General features: G+C 51.7%; 1 protein-coding gene and 1 long non-coding RNA gene across 10 annotated transcripts in view; both read left to right on the top strand.

Moving 5' to 3' along the window:
- Window positions 1–12,323, top strand: part of BCL2A1 (BCL2 related protein A1) — a 60,780-nt gene extending 48,457 nt beyond the window's left edge. For 5 of the 9 annotated variants that reach the window (XM_023520059.1, XM_023520058.1, XM_023520057.1 and 2 more), the window contains 3 exons: window positions 3,040–3,251; window positions 3,792–5,036; window positions 12,052–12,323. In XM_023520059.1, coding sequence (XP_023375827.1) covers window positions 4,617–5,036; window positions 12,052–12,159 — 528 coding nt within the window. In that variant the 5' untranslated portion in view covers window positions 3,040–3,251; window positions 3,792–4,616 and the 3' untranslated portion in view covers window positions 12,160–12,323. Of the gene's footprint in view, window positions 1–2,520; window positions 2,588–3,039; window positions 3,252–3,791; window positions 5,037–12,051 lie in introns of those variants that run through there. The other 4 variants (XR_002776067.1, XR_002776070.1, XR_002776069.1 and 1 more) reach the window with 4 other exon arrangements.
- A 731-nt stretch (window positions 12,324–13,054) lies between these two features.
- On the top strand, window positions 13,055–14,916 carry LOC111729087. Its single transcript, XR_002776078.1, has 2 exons — window positions 13,055–13,170; window positions 13,542–14,916. It is a non-coding gene; the product is annotated as an uncharacterized LOC111729087 (long non-coding RNA).
- The last annotated feature ends 483 nt before the right edge of the window (window positions 14,917–15,399 follow it).

The raw sequence follows: 15,399 nt of genomic DNA, 5'->3' as shown, positions 1-15,399 counted from the left end.
GCTTGTGCCCACAGAGGATTTCCTGGAAGTTCGTCTCCTCAGATAGAAAGCCCGCTCCCGCCAGGTGCCTCGTCGCATCGGGCCACTGGCTTTCTTGATGGGGAGCGGGCTGCCCCCCTTGCATTTTCTGATCGTCCAGGCTTGGCCCGCTGGACCAGAGGAGAGGACAGGCATGCAGGTGGCTTCTTGTGCACATCGTGCCCTCCCCCCCGAGTCACCACTGAAGACCATCGTCCTCTGCAGAGGACTTGCCCTGGCCGGGCCTCAGAGATGAGAAGTGGCCGTGCTCAGCTCTGAGGAGCGAGGAGCCAGGGCTGGGAGTTCCCCTGAGCCGCCGCCTCTGCAGCAGCCGAAACCCCAGCAACTTTCCGCCCAGGCTCCACCTCTGGAGAAAAGGGAAGTTGACCTCAGTGGGGCCTGTGAGGTCACGCTCCCGAGGACCCTTGTCTCAGCGGTGGGACCCTTTGGCCACTCGTCAGCCAGGGATGTGTCGGGGTCCTTCCCTCGTGTCCCCATCAGAACTGACCCTCAGTCAGTCACTGCCTTCTGCTCCTTCATTGGAGCAGGGAGTGGGCTAGTGACAGAGGACCGAGATCTACCCCTCAGCCCACGTGGGACACTTCCGTCCCCAGAGGGTGCAGGTCCGGGGGTAGCCTGGTGGCAGTACAGCGGGCGGGCTGGCTTCGGAGTGCTCCCTGGGTCCCCTCAAGATCGGAGCTGCCTCCCTGACTCACCATCCCGAGGGATTGTGCGCAGGTGGCGCTGGTTAAACCGCACGACCGTGCAGGTGACCTTGCATGTAAGTCGCACGCTGTGGCAGTTTTAAAACGTGGCCACACGTTCTTCGACGCTCCTCTCATCAGTAAAAGCTGGCTGTTTGCTCCCCTCGCCTCCGGGCAGGCGTGTGACTGCTTCTGCCGGCGCAGTGTGACAGAGATGTGAGCTCTCAGCTGGTTTAAGAAAGGCCGTCTGGCTCCTGCGCGTGTCACGGGAACACTTGCTCTTGGCACCTTGAGCCACCATGTGGGAAGGGGAGCTGGGAGTCGCTCACCGTGCCGGAGAACCGTGCGGCGCCCAGCGGTTCCGGCCCAGCTGCAGCGGGCATCCCAGCGCCCCCCAGGCGTGGGGCAGAGGCCGGCCCCCCTTGGAGGACCCCCGAATTTCACGCCCGTGGGCAGAATGTGTGGGGTGGTTTGAGCCTCTGTTCTGGGGGCTGGTTTGGCGGGAGTGGCAGGCGACCGGCACCGGGCACAGATGTGGCAGGTGGCGTCAGCACGGTGTGTAGACCTGAGGCTGCGGGGCGTGCGTGTGATGACAGCTGCCACGGGGCACGTCACCGCCGGAGCCGCTCCTTCTTAGCACGGTCCCTGCCTTCGTCACTGTCACTCTCGTGGGAAACGCTGCTGGCTCCCCGAGCCCCTGGCAGGGCTCCACGCTTCTCCGGCAGAGCCCCGTGGGCCGAACGGGCACGGGAGCGCCACAGTCAGAGAGCTGTGCAGACACTGGGAGACCACGTGCCCTCAGGCCCGCTGCATGGCCTTGGCTTGGGTTCCAGGAGGGCCCCGCGCTGAAGCTGTCTTGCAGCAACGTCCTGCAGCTGCTCGCTCCGCAGTCCCTCCGACCCCCGGCGACGTGGAGCAGTCTCCCCTAGACCGGCATTCTCCGGGGGCAGAAGCTTCGTCCCCCACACCTCACAACCCCAGCGCTCGGCCGCAGCTTACGGAGTAACCGAAGACACGTTTGGCTCCGGACCTTAGCCTTTCTGGGGCAGCCCCCTAATCTCACACAAAATTCCACATGCGAACAGAGTGGCTGGGGTTGGGGGACGATGTCCGGGTCCTTGTGGCCCCATAGGCAGGCCCTGGTGCACCCAGTAACCCGCTCACAGTGAGAACGGAGACTGCCCTGCATCTTCACGCCTGCTTCTTGGTCAGCCGCTTACCTCTGTCCCACCCTGCCCTGCAGCCCGCCTCGCTCCTCCCGGTGTTTTTGCAAAGATCTTGGCTTTCTGTCTCCTGTCCGTCTGTGAAAAGGGATTATTTGGGAACTCTCCAAAATAAACGAAAGCCGACCACACTATTTAAGAGTTTTTAAAGCAACTCCTTTATGGATCCAGCAGGTCAGGATCATAGACCCCAAACGTGCTTGGCCCCAGGGTGATCTGAGCACATTGCACCGATCCAGCAAGGACCAGCCCCCTGCCTTCCTGGGGTCCAGGCTTGGGCATCGGCAAGAGAGAAAAGAGGGCGACCCTGGCATTGCAGCTTTTAAACTGCACGCGTTACTATTGTTCTAGAAACTCACCGCCAGGAAGTGCGAGGGAGAAGGAGACAGGTTTCCCATCCTCTCCGTGGTTTTCATGACACGCGATGGCGATCGGAGGTGGACAGCTGCCTTCTCTTGGCTCCGTGCTCCCGCGGGCCCGCGGGCGCAGCCTCAGAGGGAGCGGGAGGGCTTCCCCAGGGAGGCCTTGGAGAAGAGGCCTGGCCACATGTCCGTGTGCACCTTCGCTCTCTGCAGGTCCCATGCCGGTTCAGTGCTCCGGGAAGACGGTGCTGGGGGAGAACGGGGCTGGCGAGCTCTCGGGGGAAGTGCCTGGGCGGGAAGATGGGCAGGGTGCTGGAAGCAGCCGGGGGCGCCGTCCGCCCACAGCGCAGGGCCGAGCTCGCTGAAGGAGAGAAGGCAGGGAGGCGGGAACGGAGAGCCCGGGGCTGCGGTGCAAGCTAAGACGGCCCCCACAAAGCTGAGGCGGTTCCGGGGTCAGAGTCACCCTTCAAAGGAGGCTGGCTTCCGGGAGCACCCTCCGCACCGGCCCTGCTCGGCTGTGCTCGGGGGTCGGCCTGCGGTGCAGCCCGTGGGGGTGCGGAGCGGAGCCGCGGGGGCCCTGGCCAGCTCCGTCCCGTGGGAGGAGGTCTGAGAGCGCGTGCGTGGGCGCGCAGTGCCCTGCTAACCAGCACGCCAAGCAGCTCCGCTTCTCCTTGGCTCCTTGGCAATAGTTCAGAAATACAAGTTGTGTGTGACTTTTCTTCCCGTTTGCAGCTCTTCATTAGACCCTGATGGAAAGAACCCGTCATTCCACACGTGGACAGAAAAAGCCAGCGAAGCGGTTTCTCCAGGGACGCCGAGAGGTCTCCTGTTCCCCACGCCTGCTAGCAGCACCGGCCGCCGGGTGTCGTCCCCAACTGCCGTAATCGCCATGTGCCTGGTGAGACCTGAAACCCGCCCCGAGTCCCCAGCACTGCCCTTAGCCGGTAAGTTCGCCGTGTCCTCCACCTTTGCCAGAATGGCCGCCAAAGCTGATGAGACAGCAGGTGTGCACTTCGCTGCACTTACCTCACGCCCTTGCGGGGGAGCCTGGTCCGTCAGCCCGCGAGAGAGTGACGGGCGCTAGCGTGGACCGAGCAGCCACCTGGTTCCAGGTGTGGCCGTTCGCTCACCTCACTGTGGCCCTCCGAGGTCTGCACTGTCTCACGTTCCACACCCAGGGCACACGGGTTTGGCTGGGACCACATCGGGGCCCTCTGCCTCCAAGCAGAGTGCTCTTTCCGGTGCCCTAATTTCTCATCCGCACGTTGGGCAATTCCTAAATCAAGGGCGTCGGGTTAAAGCAGCACTCCGTTTTCTATCTGTCAGAAGTTCTAGAGGAAATAGGAAGTAGAGACAGGAGACACCCCCCTCGCCTCCCCCTCCACGTCCCTGCCCTCCCCATTACCCAGGCGTTTGAACCTCCATTCCAAATTTTTGTTAATCCACTTAGGCACGGGGCTGCGCCTAAGACTTCTTTTTGGCAGGTAGAATCCACATAATATAAAACGACCCATTTTAAAGCGAACAGTCCAGTGGCGTTCAGTACATTCACAACGCTGTGTAACCCCCACTCTGTATGATGAACCCCCAAACATTTTCATCACGCCACGAAACCCTGTGCCTCGTGAGCAGTTCCCGGTCCCGCCCCGTGGCCCCGGCAGGCGACCCGAGTGCTGTCTGTCTCCAATGGCTTTGCTCGATCTTGAACATCTCACGTGCTGGCTCTTGTCACCTGGCGGGTGGGAAGATTCATCCCTCGCCGTAGCGTGTGTCAGCACGGTATTGCACGGCTTGTTCATCCGTTGGCGGACCAGAGGGTCATCGACACTCTCTGGGCTGTCGTACCCAAGAGCTCTGCGAGCATTGGTGTTTAGGATTCGTGTCACATCGTGATGTGTTGTTTTGGGGACGTGTACTTAGACGCGGACTGGCCGGTCGTGCAGTACGTCTGCGTTTAACCTTCTGAGGAGCAGCCAGGCTCTCACGCAGCCGCGGCACGCTGCTTCCCACCGGCGGCGCGTGGGGATTCCGGTTCCTCCACATCTTTGCACTCAAGACCAAAAGCTGAATTAACAGCTGGCAGGATGAGGAAGTGGCCTGTCAGAGAATTTTCCTCTTTCACATGAGGAGCTTTTACTTTCACACACAGAGCCTACTCACGAAAGTACCTCGCGGGGAGGAGACTGCGTGATGCAAGCAGAAATTCCGCCAGCCCCCGGTGTCCCTGTGGGGCACGTCCCGCCGCGCTCTGAGCTTTGGCTTCAGATTGCCTCAGCCACTGCCCGGGGAACAAGCTCGAGAGGGAGAAGATGATGGACCGCGAGTTCGGCTACATCCACACGCTGGCCCAGGACTATCTGAAGCACGTCCTGCAGATACCGCAGCCCGGGTCTGGGCCCAGCAGAGCTTCCAGGGTGTTACAAGATGTGGCTTTTTCAGTCCAGAAGGAAGTGGAGAGGAGTCTGAAACCGTGCTTGGACAATTTCGATGTTGTGTCCGTAGATACCGCCAGAAGAATATTCAATCAGGTGATGGAGAAGGAGTTCGAAGACGGCGTCATCAACTGGGGGAGGATTGTGACCATATTCGCCTTCGAAGGCATCCTCATCAAGAAACTGCTCGAAGAGCGGATGGGCCCAGACGTGGATCCTCACCAGGAGATTTCTTACTTCGTCGCCGAGTTCATAGCGAAAAACACGGGAGAGTGGATACGACAGAACGGAGGCTGGGTATGTGTGACGGAAGTCGTCTTCATTGTTCTTTCCCTTGGAATAGGAATTGCGTTTCCTTGCCAGTTAAGAGAGTGTGTACACGCACCCCCGTAAGGCTTGTATTTTCAAACACCTCTCTAATCCGTTTTCAGAGTCGGCAGGGCAGAGCCTAGTCTAGAACTTAACGTTTGCTGGGGTCGTCATGACAACAGAGACTTAGTGCCGGAAGAGTTGGTATTAGACACTGTTGTATTTAGGTTATTTGTTATGTTGCAAAAGGCAGGTGCAAATTTTTGCAAGTTCGGGGCTTACAAATAGATTTTTCCCTAGTTTCCTAACATAACAAATTCTGGCTGTTAAAGCTTGTCGATAAAAAAACAAGGTACTGCACCACCACCGGAAAGAAACTTTATTCAAGAATTTCCAAATAAAAATTCACGTTATTATTAATGCCTCAAAAAGCCAGGGTCACGTGTGGGGCCTGTGTGAGAACTCGTGTTAAGGGGCCTTTCACAGCAGATAACTTGCTTCATATCCCAACACAGTGAATATTTAGCTTTTTTAAAGCCTTGTGTCCCCATGGATCCTCTCCCCAACCCCCAATCCTGGCCTGCCCTTCCTTCTCCCCAGAGGTAACCAGTTATCAATTATTTTACATGCAAAATCTAGCTATTAATTACAGCCATAGAAAATATGCCTAGTACTGCCTTGGAAAATTTTTTCCCACGTATAAATAGTGCACTCTGCTTTTTTTCAACCAAGGCTATTTAAAAATAGTACTTTTTAAGGAGTGCTGCATACGTGCTGTTGTGTGCAAATGCTGTTGAATGTCTGGCCTTTTTGGCCGGTGGATATTTAGGTTATTTCCAGAGTTGACTCTCACGAACAACGCTTCGTTGACTGTCTTTGTTCATGTCTTCCCGGTGCGTGTGTGTGTTTTTCTAAGCTGGATACCGGGATGTGGAATTACTGGCATGGTGCACGTGTATTTTTCAGTTTGTTGGACCCTTGGCCTCCAAAGCATTTCTACCAAGTAGCAACCCCATCACCGCTCGGCGGGGTGTGAGGACGGCTCCCTGGCCCCGGCTGACTCAGACTACCTTGTGGCCATCTCATCAGTTCCCCATTCTGTCGGTTAAAAAACATGTCTCATTATCTAGGTGTTTAATTCTTGTTTCCTTGATTACCAGTGAGGTTGAGCATCTTTTCATATTGAGCATCTTTTCGTATTGAGCGTTTCGTATTGATCAATGGTTTATTGACCATGGGCAGTTCTTACTGAGGGAATTGCCTATTTATATCCTTTGCTCATTTTCCTTAGTCTTCTCACTGATTTGTAGGAATTCTTTGAATAGTCTCGATAGAAATTATTTTTATATAGGTAGCAGATGTGTTCTAATTCGCTCTCCATCTTTTAGAACTGTAGATGTCTTCAGTCTTTGTAAAAGTTTGAAAACTTGACATACTCACATTTCTTATTCTTTTGCCTTTTGTCTGAGGCTCTCCTGCGTAATGATGGGGCTCATTGTAACCACTCCCCCTGCTCAGTCACCTTTTCTTCCTGGAACTCTTTTTCTAATCCAGACTGGCTTGGGGTGAGGTGAAGCATGTGAGGTATTAAGTCATGTTTCCTGCTGCTGGCTGTGGGCAGGGGTCCCGAAGGGCCCGTGGGAAGCTCAGCTGTGCTGTGTAGCTTTCGAGCGAAGGCAGACATTCCCTAGCACAGAGGCCCATGCGTGAGCCTGGAAAGAAATGCTCGTTGGTAAGGGCTCCTTGTTCTGGACTCTTCCCAATGCCCAGTAAAGTACCTGGGACACAGCGACAGCAACATTACTTAAAAATATAACTTCTTAACAATAAATGGTGTGGGCTCCTGGAACTCGTGATCAGCAGAGGTGTGGAATTGCCTCTGAGAACTTCTAGAAGCGTCCTTGTCTTTCAGGGAGGCACAGGGGTAAGTGTAAGTGTGGCAGGGGAGCCTGCCTCAGGAAGACGTGTGTGCACACGCACATGCACACCCAGCCTTCACAGAGTCCTTAGACAGAACTCACGCTCTTGACTTTGACACCTGAGTAACTTAGGTGTGAGGCGGGATGGAAACACTCTAAAATGTCATTTCAAAAGAACCTCAACATTCCTTTCCTGGCGCCCGTGAGACCTTGAGTCAGGACACACTGGCCGGGCAGACTGGTGCCTTCTCTCACGGCGCTGTTGACAGATCTGCTCAAAGGAATAGACTTACTCTGGAATGATTCATTTCGGGGGAAAGGGCACAGTCACGTGCCTGTGCTGCTAGAGTCAGGTAGCCCACAGGAAGACAAGGACAGTAGAGAGGCATTTTGCAACTTATCAAGACACCAGCATTAGCTTCTCTTTCCACTGTCCTGAAAAAAAACCCTCAAAATGCATGACCGATTACAAAGCACATGCTCCATCGCCCTGTGAATTGTCCACATTTGCTTGCCACGGACTCCAGCTACAACTGGAGAATACCCTTTATTTAAGTAAATTGTAAATGTGCCCAGAGACCTCGTGAAACTTTTGGCTCAAGGACGTGGGCTGTGGGGTCAGCGCAGACAGTCACAGCGCCTGCTCTGCAGCCGCAGGACCTGCGTTCCTTACTAGGCCGGAGCACTCACTACCTGTGTGATGACATAAGCCCCTTCTCCAAGCCTCATTTCCTCCTCCGGGAGACGGCTGCCATCTTCCTCCTGGGACCAGTGAAGGATGCAATCAGTTCGTTATAGATAAAGCACCAAGAACAGTGTCTGCAAATAAATACTCCATCCTTGTTATTATTCACAGTAGTGTTGCCTGACGCTCCCGAATACATTTAATCGCCATCAATTATACGGTCAACTACAGTTAGATGTTCGTCACCGTCTAAAACGGATGCCCTCGAGGCAGTGTGGATGCCCGCTATGCACGGCGGGATTCCTGATTCCCTAATTCATTCTTTCTCATCTCATCGGCATGTTTAACGGTCCATCCCCTTCCCATCCTTCCTTCCTTCTTCTGTTTTCTGTTTCTCGTCTCTTTTTCTATGCCTCTTCCACTTTACCGTCATTGCCTCCCGTCCCCTCCACGGATCTGAAGCGCCGAGGACGGCTGGGCGCTCTCACGGTCTGACGGGAGGGCGCGAGCTATCCTCCAGCTGCCTCGGCATTCGCGAGGCGAGGATGGCTCTCAGGAACCATTAGACTGTCCCCGAGGCGATCGGTTCATCTCGCCCCAGGCGGCTGTCCCCCTTTCCCGCTGCAGGAAAGCAGCCCCGTGTCCGCGCCCGCGCTGGGGGAGAGGGAGGGACACGCAGCCTGAGCTCCACCCGGGAGTCAGGTCCGCTCCTGCACGGCGTGCTGGGCGTCGGGCGCGTTGCATAGGAGGCGCCCCACCAGTTCCCGTTGATGGACCGGGCGACGCGACGCCGCCGTGACTGACATGATGTGATGTGATACCGTGGCGATGATACCTACCTTCGAAGGGAGGTCAGAAGACTAAAGACCGTTTCTGGAAGAGTGCTTTGTAAACCGTCAAATACGGTAACACGATGGAGTGTAGCTCGGAAAGTCCAGGAGGTTTAAATATGTAATTCTTAAAGCCACTCTAACACTGAAAGAAAGCCCCTTTGAGAGCAGGGACGTGCCGTCGGTTGGTGCTCTCTGAGCAACCAGCGGGTGACAGCCTGAGTCACGAGGAGCATGATCATCTTACTCTCAATGATGATCTGGTCCATTGGAGGCAAATAAAAGGACAAAAAGAGACATGCAGGTAATTGACTTAAGTGTTCAGTTTGTGGAAGACATTTCCGAAAGATGTTAAATCTAGCAGCGAAGTGATACAATCTAACGTATTCTGGCAGAGCCTCTGATGACAGATTTTGGGGCCAAATTCTTCTTACATTTCTTTTGAGTTTTCATATGAGATTTTAAGTCGTTTCATGGAACATTCGGAGCTATGTCACTCGGGTGTCCCCTGGGTCCTTCAGGAAAGCTCCCTGACCGCCAGTTCTGTAACGCTGGGCGTCGTCCCCAGCTCAGCTCCCTTCAGTCCATCCGTGGATCCTGCCGCCTCCGCCCTTGCCCTGCTGTGGTCCATTCTCCACATAGCAGCTAGAGTGATATTTCACGGCTTGCATTAGACCACGTCCTGGCCTGATGCAGACCCTCCCAAACCCTCTTCATCCTGCGAACTCTGCAAAAAGGCAGAGTCCTGACCGCTGCGCACGAAGCCCCCCCAACGTGACCTGGTCCCTGTGCGCCTCTCGGGGGGCATTTTCCGTGAGCCCCTCTCATCCAGCCTCTGAGTGAGCCAAGCACGCTCTCTCTCCCCTCGGGGCCTTTGCGCTTGCCATCGCCTCTGCCCGGACTCTTCTCCCCCCAAGGAGTCTGCATGGCCCCCTTCTCCCGTCCACTCAGGTGTCTGCTCCAAAGCCATGTCCCGACAGGAGTCCCCTGCACCCTCCCATTTCAGTCCCGCACTGCCACCCTCCCCGCTGGGCCCTGCTCTAATGCTCCGTGACTGTCCGTACTGCTGGACACCACATTCCATGTTTACTTGCTCTCACGTCCATCGTCGGCCTCCGTGGTGGGCATTTAGGCTGTGACGGTCGGAGCGCTGTGTGTTTAGTGCACCGGTGTCTCCCGGCATGTGCTCGGTGCTCAGTCACCGAGTACGTGAATGAAGAAATGAACGCGTGATCGCTAGAGAAGTGGGAATAAGCTGTGGTGTCCCCCCGCAGCTGAAAACAAAATCCCAAGGGGCTTATTTTCTTTGCATTATGATACAGGATGTTATTTTATGCTTTCGGCTTTCTTGAAACCAAAGTAGCTGAATTTAATACACTATTTCCAGAAACAACCAGATCTGGGCATCCTTGTATAAATACTACACTACGGACGGCATAACGATTGCTTTTTTGTATATTTATTTTTACATAACGGTTTTAAGATACAAATAGCATCATTAGAAAATATTTTCGAAAGAGGAAAAATCACGCCCACCACCCAAAAAAGCTGCATGCAGACATTATATGCAGTTACAGTTGAGGTATATACAAGAGTGTCTTCCTGCGACATCGTGTTAGATATTTTCGACCTCCCACATGTTCCATGATAACATTTGTAATGTCTGCAGCGTATTCCACCGGGGTTAAGTGTCATCATTTACTTAACCAGTTCCCAATCGCGTGAGCGTACGTCAGCCACCACGTCAGTATGGGTGCAGTTACCCTACTTACCCATGAGTATAAGTATACATAAGTCACAGCAGTTTTACCAGCACTGGGTGGTGCCACTCCACATGACTCTGAGGGTTTAATAGACTCAACATAACGAGGCCAATTTAATAGGTCTAAAAAACAGTCAGGTTGTAGAAAAATGTGGATTTATTGAACCGCTCGTAATATTGAATTTTTTCCCACGTACTTGTTAATGCTTTATATTTCTCTTTTCAATAGCCTTGGCCTTTCTAACTATTAAGGCCTTGATTTTTCTTGTTTTTTTCTTGATTTTTCTTGATATTTGAATGAACTCTTTCATGGTAAATGTTAATCTTTTCCCAGTCTGTTCTTTTCGTTTTTTATAGGTTTTTTTTAAAACTGACAATCATATAGCTGTATTTCTCCCGTTTTTGCCTTGTTTACACTTTAGTAGTTGAATGTACATAAGATGCCACGTTAGCTGCTCAGTCAGAGCAGATGGGGATCCCTGACGTGATCACAGACATTGCTGTTGGCCGCCCCATCAGTGCGGGAGTTTGTCACCGAAGGGGTGTGTGGCCGGAATGTGCGTCTGGGCAGCAGGGAAGGTGACGACCGAGAGGAGCACGTGTGGGAGCACGTGTGGGAGCACGTGTGGGAGCACGTGTGGGAGCACGACTCCGCGGTCAGAAGCTGGCTTTCCTGGGCAGCCTTGAAAATGGGAAATTCCCCCGACTGGTGTTGATCTGCCCCAAAAGCCATTCCAAGATGCCACAGAGCTTTCAAGTGTCTTCGGACTTCAGGGACATGCTCGGTTTAGTTTTAGTCACACGAGGCCGTGTACTACGTGAAGGCATCTATAACCCCAGAATCTGGAGCTGGCTCGCGGCAGAGCAAATGTTTACTAGGTGGACATTTCAAAAAATTATTTTAGCAATTCTCTAATCCTTTTGGTGGTGATGCGGAAATCTGTGGAGTGAACAGAACAGTGTTTGCATCCCAGACAGGTCTAGGCACTAAGACGTGGGGTAACCTTAGATAACTTTTTTCTAGCCTCAGTTTCCTCGTTTGTCAAAATAAAAGAGGGCATTAGGCTGGCCGATCTCGGAGGTACTTTACATTGAGGATGCTCTGTAATTTGGGGTCGTACATTAATTAAATAGTCCCCAGTCCACACTATATCCGATCAAAAAGAGAATGAACCGCAATAGAGACAAACAACCACCTTTTCATAGCTTGGAGGCCTGGGTTTAACCTGGCGTTATTACGAGTTCCGATGACTCAGCACGTTAGAGTTTACAACGGTGCGTATGTCGATGCCAGACAGCCCAAAGAGGGGAGCAAATGACACACTGTCCTCTCGAGCGCTGCTGTCCAACGTGGCAGCCACTAGTCTCTGTGACGCTGGGCCGTTGTAATGCGGCTAGCCTGTACTAGGATCGGCCGTGAGCACGAAGTACACGTCGGACTGTAAAGCTCTGATACCAAAAACGTCAAGTATCTCAGAAATTTCATAGCGATTACATGTTGAAATCATCTTATTTTAGACAAACGGAGTTTGAAAATTAATTTTGCCTATTTCTTTTCCTTTTAAAAATGTGGCTGCTAAAAAATTAACATGACATATGTGACTTGCCCTGTATTTCTGTTGCACGGTGCTGCTCTAGAGTGGCCTGGACTCGGAGATAGAACAATGAAGAAGACGAACAGAATAAAATTAGTGAAAGAACAGAGGGGATTAACCCTCTGCATTATTTAAATGACAGTTTCTTTGCTTTTTAATTGCAGCGGATTTACTCTCCACTGATTTTTAAAGTGTTAAATTTATTCTCATAGGAAAATGGCTTTGTAAAGAAGTTTGAACCCAGATCTGGCTGGATGACTTTTCTGGAAGTTACAGGAAAGATCTGTGAAATGCTCTCTCTCCTGAAGCAATACTATTGACCGAAAAGGACACTCTGTATTGTGAAACCTACCTAATTTTCTGGACTCTTACAAGAGGTATTGCCAACATGTACTTCTACTTCTAAACAACTTCGATGACGCAACCTGACGTTCCAGCTACGGAAATTTTATTCTCATTTTAATGAATAAATCATATGTATCTGTCTCTGTGTAATGTGTCTTGCCTGGGAGTGCAGCTGAGGGATAAGCTCGATACAGGGACAGGTATCGAATTAAGGGGATGAGGACCTGGAGGGCGGTATCTTTTCTGCCCCGTGGCGGATTTTCTTAAGGGCGTGCCTATTACCCAAGCCCTCGTCTGTGTCACTGGTCTAGATTGCACAGTCGAGTCTGCTCCCCACTTCCCTCTCGGCCCCGTCCTTCCCGTCGGCCCCAGAACCCCGGATGCTTGGTTTTCTCTTGGCGCCCTCCCTCACCCACTCTTCGCTCCCTGGCCTGCCATTGGGAAGTGATGGATATGGCAGGCAGATAGGCAGGATTCAGTGGGACGATTTGAACAGAGACAATCAGGAGGATGATTGAATGCTGAGCCATCGTCATACTTTCCATTTAAAATATTTCGCAAGTTAGAAAGTTGTGTCTTTTGTTGGACCCCATGTTCCAATTTCGAGGTCAGCAAATTTGACTGCAACATGGGAGCACCGTGCCTGTTCTTCCTTCTCCCCCGCAACCATCTCTGCCCCTTGGGGTTCGCGTGACCTTTCCTAGAAAGTTGTAGGTATTATCCCATTTCACTCTTGAGGACACAGGCTTAGAAGCAGGAAGAAACTTGTCCAAGGTCATGAGTCGGGTGGGTGGGTCACATGGACCCACAGCGCATGCTGGCCCCCTCTGCCCCAGCCGCCTCTCTCTCTCGCTGCAGAACTTCCTGCCGATCGCGTGGTGCCGCTCACACCCTCTACTTCCTTCTCATCCCTTTCACAAGCCGAAACCGTGTCAAGGTCAGCTGGGTGAAGCTGGTTTCCCCACTGATGGGTCTTCAGCGGCCAGGTGAGTATCTTCGCCCTCCCCCTTTTATTAGACATGTCAGACAACTTTCCACCGACGGCTGAAGAGAGCTCCTGGTGCTCCCTATCTTCGGTAGCACTTGGGCTTGTAGAATCGCCCCGTAGACTCACCCAACTTAAAACTGATTGTCACTGTTTGGATCTGGAAACTTAGCGGAGGGGGAAGCCTGCTGACAGGGAAAGGCTGCTTTGTGTAATCACAGAAAACACGAAAATAAAACAAACCCTTCGTAAGCGGTAGCTCGTGCGGCTATTTCTGCTGGAAGATGCTCTTAGGCGCACAACATGAGGACGGCCGATGGCTAGGTCACTTTTCCACAGCGTTGACGGGTTTCTCCGATTCATCTGCCTTAGGACCAAAGGATTTTCAAGACGGCCGACTGATTCTACGGCTGGCATTTATTGCCTTAACAGAGTAAATCTCACATGAGAACCAAACCCATGAGAACCCAACTCCAAAACTGTGCTGAAAGTCGAAGGTTGATGACTGTGCCGTTTGAGCAACAGAATGTACATACAGGAAGAGTTTATTATAGACACTTGCAACACAATTTATGTAGGCAATTTAATTCCCACCGACCTTGCTTCCTATTTCACTGAGAACTTCCACATATCCTCCCCACCGTGTTTACTTACCTACGCCGCGTCTGCACCTGGTATGTTTTCCTTCCCTCCTGTTACAGCGGATCAGTTGTTCGAAGTCCAAGCCCCGCACTCGTGTCTTAGACCCGTTCCTTCTTGCCTCTGCGGGAACATCTCTCCAACCTCACTCTTCTGCATCGCGGTTTCCCCTGCTACGTGGCAGTTGCCCTATTGCCAATTTATAATCTATGAAAACTCGACGTACTAACTAGAGGGCAATATCTGCGTGAAGTTATTTTTGTCTTCAGCCCTACGGCATGCAGTCAAAATACTGTTTTCTAAAGTTGCTTAAGCTCCTTTCTTCTGCACCCCCTGGTGGTTATGTTAACCATTTACAATATAGTTCAGTTTGTCTGTCCCTGCTCGGATTTCCATTCTGGGTTCCCCTCCACACCCTGGCTGCATGTGTGTATGTAAAACATGACCATGGCTCTCCCAGAGCCAGAGAGAGACAAAAAAGTGCCGTCAGAGAAAAGCCAACTTGTCCTCATCACTGCTACTCCGTTCCCATGTTCCCATGCCTTCCACCCTTTTCTTACCCACTCCTTTAGTTTCTGGTTTATGCTTACTGTATTTTTTCCCCAGAAACATGTGTTTCTTTTATCGCCTTCTTGTATTTTATGGAGATATAATTTGCATCGAATGCACCTTTTGAAAGTGTACAGTTCAAGTGGTTTTTAGTATATTCACAGTGCTGTGCAGCCATCACCTCAGTCTAATTTTAGGACATTTTCATCATCCCCCAAAGAAATCCTGTATTCTACTCTTTGTCCTCAGCCCCACACAACCACTAATCTACTTTCTGTCTTTGGATTTCCCTGTTCTAGACATTCCATACGAATGGGATCGTACCATAAGCGGCCTTCTGCGTCTGGCTTCTTTTACTTAACGTACAATTTTCAAGGTCCAGCCATGTTGTAGCATTTTACAGTCCCATGGGTATGAGTGTTTCAATTTCTCCACATCGTCACCAATATGTTTATTTTTTGTTTGTTTTATTATAGCCACACTAGTGGGTGTGAAGTGGTGTATCTGTGGTTTTGGTTTGCATTTCCCTCGTGACTGATAAAGTTGAAATCTTCATGTGCTTATTGGTCATTTGTATATTTTATGTGGAGAATGTCTATTCTAGCCCTCTATCCATTTTAAATGTGGACTATCCGGTGATTTACTGGTAAGCTGCAAGAGTTTTTTATATATAGTGGATACAAGCCCCTTACTAAATATATGATTTCCAAATATATAATTTCCTCCCATTCTGTAGATTATCTTTTCATTTTCTTGATAGTGTACGTTTTTAATTTTGATGAATTTTCCTTTGTTGCTTGTGTTTTCGGTGTTACTGTTATGGCGCGAACAATTCTGAGACCCACGGAGCCAATTGAGATTAATTATGAACTTTTATTAGCCGGCCAACGACTGACTCTCTGCCACGCAGGGCTAGAGGAGATCAGCCCCGAGCTTTCAGAGGAGGCAGCTGATAAAGCTTAAGACCTGGTGGTCTCCTAAACAAGCCAGCAGATTACAGAAGTGGAAGTTGGCTGTTAGCATATCTCTGCCCGGAACAACA

This window comes from Pteropus vampyrus, unplaced genomic scaffold, assembly GCF_000151845.1.
Source record: "Pteropus vampyrus isolate Shadow unplaced genomic scaffold, Pvam_2.0 Scaffold245, whole genome shotgun sequence".
NCBI lineage: Eukaryota > Metazoa > Chordata > Mammalia > Chiroptera > Pteropodidae > Pteropus > Pteropus vampyrus.
The sequence above is the reverse complement of the archived record's forward strand: the minus strand, read 5'-3'. Positions and strand labels throughout refer to the sequence as shown.